The sequence below is a fragment of the Beta vulgaris genome, chromosome 9 (assembly GCF_026745355.1).
Source record: "Beta vulgaris subsp. vulgaris cultivar EL10 chromosome 9, EL10.2, whole genome shotgun sequence".
In the NCBI taxonomy this organism is placed as follows: Eukaryota; Viridiplantae; Streptophyta; class Magnoliopsida; order Caryophyllales; family Amaranthaceae; genus Beta; species Beta vulgaris.
The window spans coordinates 31,025,249-31,030,941 of NC_079210.1; the positions used below are offsets into that span (position 1 = coordinate 31,025,249).

Below are 5,693 nucleotides of genomic sequence, written 5' to 3' on the forward strand. Positions count from 1 at the left end.
TATAAAAAGATGATTACAACCTAAATTCATCTAAGTACAAAAGGAGAAAAAGTTACAAGTGGCTCACAGCCAAGATACAACAAAAGAACTAGGCGGCAGGAGGATCGTTGTCCTCTTCGTCCTGGGCCTCTGCATTGTCCTCTCCCTCTTCATCCTCAGAGGATTCTTCAAAGACGGGAGGTTCTGCTTAGTTATGGTGGCCTTATGCAAGGCTTCTTGGAATTCCAGCCGACGAGCATATCTGGGGATATCCTCCTCCTCGGCCATCATCTCAAAAGCCTTCACCGCCCATTCTTTTGAGGTATCTATGATGGTGTTCATAGCCTCTTTGGCGCCGGCAATTGTCTCTGCAACCTCAGTTCGAAGGGCTTGGTTTTTGACCTTCAGGACGAGGTTTTCCTTGAAGAAATCGGCAGCCATAGTCATGGCTGAATTCCTCTCGTCCGTCAGAACACGTTCCAACGAAGCCCGTTCGTCTATCACTCCGTCAACCGAAGAAGATAGACTTTGATCTGAGACTCCAGCTCAGCCGACCTTTTTTCCAAAGCAACTTTGGTTTGCTGGTGCAACACCTCTTGCTCGGAAATGACGAACTGAGCATGGTCGGCGGCCGCAGTTACGTCATGGACGAGCTTTTTATTCTCTTTTCTGAGCTCCTTCGCCCAGTCTTCTGTTATCATGCTGCGAGCAAAAAGCTGAAAACATAAAAGGATAGGGCATGTCAGGACGGATAATAAAAAAGTAAATGAAGACCAAGTAAAAAGCATAAGCGTCCGAAGAGGAAAGAATGTACCTCGGCAGCAAGCTGAGACATGTAACCTACATGCCCAGACGATGCTCCCCTTAACCCCTTGATATAAGTTTCGGGAAAGCACTTGAACAGCTCCGTCTTGAGCTTCTCACGATCAGACGACGACATCTTTCCAAAGGCTGGAGAAGATTCATCGTCAGAGAGGCTAGGGGAGCCGACAACAGCAGGACCCTTCCCTTTATCTGAAAGGTTAGACTCGTCAGTACACCTGATGGGAATAACCACGGTCTGTTTGTTGGACGGACTCATCGGACGCCCGCCAACCCGTAGTGTTCTAACTACGTTGGAATAGTAGGACTCACCAGAAGAACGGGAAGCCGTCCTATAAGCGGCCGGCATCTGGCCTACCAGTTGGGCCACTGGCCCAGAAAAGGCGGATCCGTCCACAGCCGCGTCCGGCTTGGAAGATTGTTCAGCGTCGTCCAGAATGACAACCTCGTCAGGTTGCGAAGAATCGGGTTGCTCAGCCGGACCAGTATAGGCCACCAGGGCTCGAGAGTCAACTTCAGCTGGCTCCTCTTTGGCCTCCTCCTTGGCCGGAAGGTCGATCACGACCTTGGGAACCGGCCGAGTGGTCTTCTTCCTCTTAGCAGAAAACCCTTTGCCTTTTTGAGGGAGGGGCTTCACTGGTGCCTGCTGGCCGTTTCTTTGCAGCGGCTTTCTCGGCCAGAGCTTTTGAAGTTGGGGCATTTTTCTGAAAAAGAAAGATTGGAATGTCGTCAAGATATCAATCAGGACGAATTGATCCTCAAATAAGCAACTCGTCCAACACTATTCTAGACGGACTGCCCCTCGAAGAGGCAAACCGTCAAGATATCAACCAGGACGGGTTGCTGTTCAGATGAGTAACTCGTCCTATGCTCACAGACGGACTGTCCCCTAAGAGGCAAGCCGTCAAGAATTCATCTAGCCGAGTTGCTTCTTGGGAAGTTAGCTCGTCCTGTGTTTCTCTGGACGAATTGCCCCATGGGTAGACAAGTCGTCCAGGCACCATCTTGACGGGTTACCCTCCAAAGTAGCAGACCGGCCGGCTCAAAAAAAAAAAAAAAAAAAAAAAAAAAAAAATATGATACATATACAAAGCTACCAAGGTGTCGGCCCTCTTTTCGGCACCTGACTTGCTGTACTCCTTCCATAGAGTGTCCGCAAATCTGGATGAGCTCATATCTCCTATCCAAGACTTCCTAGTTGCTCCTGGCTGAATCTGAAAGAGAGAAAAACAAATGTTGGACGAATGATAATAAGTCTAGAAATTTGTACTTGGAAGATTCTCAGTTGATATACCTCTGTCCTCGTCCTGCCTTAAGCCGGCAGCGACCAGGAAGTTGTCATGGTAAAACATTTCCTTAAAAGGAATCCAATTGGACGGACCTTTGAAAGAAACATCTTCCATAGTATACTCCGAAACCCGGAAGTACTCCACCATCTCTTCGGCAGAGTTACTCTCCAGTTCCAGTATGAGGCCATCCGTCCAGTATTTGTGGTTGTCCGGCTAAAATACCGAAGACGGTTTGCCACCGCTTTACTGGGCGCCTGGACAAAGAGGAACTCGCCCTTCCATGAGTGCATCTTGGAAGTCTTATCCCAAGACGTCAAGAATCCTTGACGGTTGCACACGCTCAGCCAGCTTCCTTCAATGGTCCTAGGGACCTTGGCGACGTAGTGAATATGGGTGAAAGCGGCCAGAGAAGGGTCCTTTCCCTTTAAATTGCAGACGGCCAGAAAGGTAAGAATGTTTTGCCAAGAGTTAGGGGCAAGCTGGTTATGTCCTATGCCGTAATACTGAAGAAGTTGGCTGATGAAAGGGTGAAGGGGAAAGCGCAGGCCGGCATCTAATGCCAGCCGATAAACTGCAAAATGGCCTGGAGGAGCACTGAAAATAGTGTCCTCTCGGCCGGGAAGTACAAAGTGGTAGCCAGGCATGGGCATTGCCACCGAAAAAGGACTAAGGTCCGAGCCTAATCGTCCTAACCATGTGTTGTCGGCCAGGATGAACCTAGGGTCAGAAAGGGGACCTAGCCGCCGTCTTATTTCAGACGAAGTGGTTGATGGCTCCTCTGAGCCACTAGCAGGGTCAGAAGAGCTAGCCGTCCTTGGCTCATCTGAGATCGTCCTATGTATGGACGGGCTGGCTTCTGGGAAGCCCCTGACTTCTGGTTCCTCCTCGGCATGTTCAGGAGAAGGAGTGTGGTAGGCAGGACGAGCGCTTTGGGTCTCTCGTTCTCCTTCGGCCGGAATTCGCCCAGTGGATTCCTCCCTTTCAGAGCTAGAGGCCGGCATGGTTACCCCTCTTCTGATGCGAGCCGTTTGCTTGACGCGCGCCAGATTACCCTGCACAGGTAAAGACTGGGTCGTCTGACTTTGCCGTCCATGGCTAAAGATAAAGAATGCATGCCCGGCCAAGATAGGACCAACTCTAGAAGATGCCGAGGAAGTTAGGCCCTCTGTTCTAGGGTTAGCACCAACCCGTGAGCGGCCGGAATTGTTCGAGGAAGAGGACGAATCCATTTTCTTAAAATATGTGTGCAATCAAGAAAAGAGTTGAGAATATACCTGTAGAAGAAAATTCGGACGAATGTTGAAGATGACTTGAAACCTCGGACGAGCAAAACACCAATAGCAAGAGCTTGGACGGGGTTGTTCTTCTCTCTAAAAAGTTCAGTAAAAATTTGCAGAGTCTCTCTCTCTAGAAAATTTCTCAGCAAAGTTAAAATGATTCCAGGAGCGACTAAGGCACATATTTATAGAGGGGTGAAAATGACCCCTCATCCGGTAAAAGTAACCGTTGTTCATAGGAAGTTGACCTGTGGAGACCGGCAAAATGGCGCCTCTTTTTTGAAAAAGAGAAGAGCAGTTCCAGGTCGGTTAAAAGAGGAAGATTAACCGTCTTGGCGCCCAAAAGATAATAACTCCCTCTTTTAAGGGGCAAATGTTGTAGCCTAAAAAATAAACGGCTCTGGTACTGACACGTGGCTTCATCTGAGCCCAACATGTGGCATATATGCAGGGGAATAAAAGTACAAAAGGGCCTGAAGGTGACAGGCCTAAAAGTACGTTTCTCTGGAAACGTACTAAAAAGACCTTCTTCTGGCCCCAAAAACTGTACTTAGGCCCAGTAAGTCTGATTTACACCTTTATATGAAAGTGAGGTGTACTGACCAGTTAACAGCTGCCACGTGTCCCAAAACTTTGATTAGCCAATCGGATGCTCCCAAATTAGGGTGACATCAAGGCACAGCAGTCATTTCAAACAGTATAAATAGTCCTTGATTTCAGGGTGAAAGGTACGTTTTTCAGAGCATAGTACTGTTACTCTGTCATAAATTCTTCTCTCTCTCTCTCTCTACTTTCTCTCTCTAAAAGTTCCTTTACATCCCTGATATCTGACTTAAGCATCGGAGGGGGAAATACCACCCAAACCTCCAGGGTGGGTCCCTTTTTGTGCAGGTTGCTGGTCAGGAGTTTGCTTCGGGATTTGAACCAATCATTGTTGCACAAGTCTCCAGTTCTAAGAACCCATCTTTGGGAGTTGTGATATCAATTGCTAGTTTTACACTGCATAACAGATGTTAAGTGTGTTTCGCTAGCCGCTCAAAAGTGCAGGCTGTTACACTTGTAGTTTAGAGCCCAAAACCCAACATACAAATACAAGTTGAACTAGATCATAATATGTTATTGTGGAAGATTTGGCCCATGTAGCAAATCTTTCAAGATTCGCCACTGATAAAAGGCCAAGGGTTGAAAAAGGAGGTTGGTAGATCTGATTGATGACAATAATATAAGTGAAGACTTGTACAGGGTGATTAACGGGTTATTAAGAAGGAAGGAAGTATTAGACTTTTAGGAGGCACTATACATAGAAATCGATAATTAAGGGTTATCATCTATACTAATATATTAAAAGGCGTGCATAAACTAGGAACGGTGCCACGTGGCGCTCTCCCTAAGGAGTTTTAGTTCATGTAATCCATGTACAATAAAAAAATTAGAAATTGCATAATATAGGTTTTGATCCCATGACCTCAAGTTCAATGTACTAAAGTTTTAACCACTAGACCAAGTTGTATTTAGTGTTATCATATCAAAGTAAAATATTAATAAATGAAATTTTTTCTTACCCGGGGCATAGCCCGGGCCTTATAACTAGTTTAAAATACTAAAACATGCAGGGCGGGGAAACATATGGACTTATTAATGTATTGTGCTCTATAGATGGTGTAGCTACATGACATTGTCACATTGACATAGGCTCTTGGGTTAAATAAGGGTTTAGGCCCCAAATACACAAGATAATACTCCCTTCGTTTCAAAATATAGTTTTCATTTCTCTTTTTTCACGGTAATTTATGCAAATAGAATCTAAGAGGGATGGTAAATTTTTTTTTGTTTATTTAAATCAATGTTGTATGGAAAAAAATGATTTTAGGAGAGAGAAACGAAAATAATTGGTGAAAGAACATTAATTGTAACTTTTTGGTTGAATAAACAAAGGAAAAAACAAAATTCAAGAAGCAAATAAATGATGGGACACGGTTTTTCTAGACAAATTACGGAAAAATTTAGAACAATATAGAAATAGGAACTATATTTTGGGACACTCAAAAAGGAAATGAAAACTATATTTTGGGACGGAGGGAATACTATCAGATAGTGTAACAATAAATACAACATATGGCCCAAGTGCCCACCAATATGCTGTTATAGTGGAATTATAGGTGGTTGCATTAATAATTAACACTTAAAAAGTTGCATCAACTATTATTTAGACAAAGATGCAAGATAAGATAATCAATTCGGAGTTTGTTTAAACTTGAATTTCAGAAATGATGAAAGTACGTTCATTAATACTATAATGAATTTCTTGTAGGGGTAAAAGATTGAC

General features: G+C 44.7%; 1 protein-coding gene across 1 annotated transcript; it reads right to left on the minus strand.

Moving 5' to 3' along the window:
* Nucleotides 1-479: 479 nt before the first annotated feature.
* LOC130590201 (uncharacterized) lies at nucleotides 480-1,501 on the minus strand. The gene is made up of 3 exons (XM_057392235.1): nucleotides 1,114-1,501; nucleotides 794-993; nucleotides 480-695 (listed from the first exon to the last, which is right to left on the minus strand). Exons 1-3 carry the CDS (start codon nucleotides 1,499-1,501, stop codon nucleotides 480-482), a joined length of 804 nt encoding a protein of 267 aa, XP_057248218.1.
* Nucleotides 1,502-5,693: the final 4,192 nt, after the last annotated feature.

Bases quoted from the DNA above. Each gene is read 5' to 3' on its own strand.
- LOC130590201 (XM_057392235.1), bottom strand. From the start codon at position 1,501: ATGCCCCAACTTCAAAAGCTCTGGCCGAGAAAGCCGCTGCAAAGAAAC. The intron at 994-1,113 runs GTGAGTCCTACT...CTAACCTTTCAG, and splicing joins GACGGCTTCCCGTTCTTCTG to ATAAAGGGAAGGGTCCTGCT. The intron at 696-793 runs GTACATTCTTTC...TTATGTTTTCAG, and splicing joins TGTCTCAGCTTGCTGCCGAG to CTTTTTGCTCGCAGCATGAT.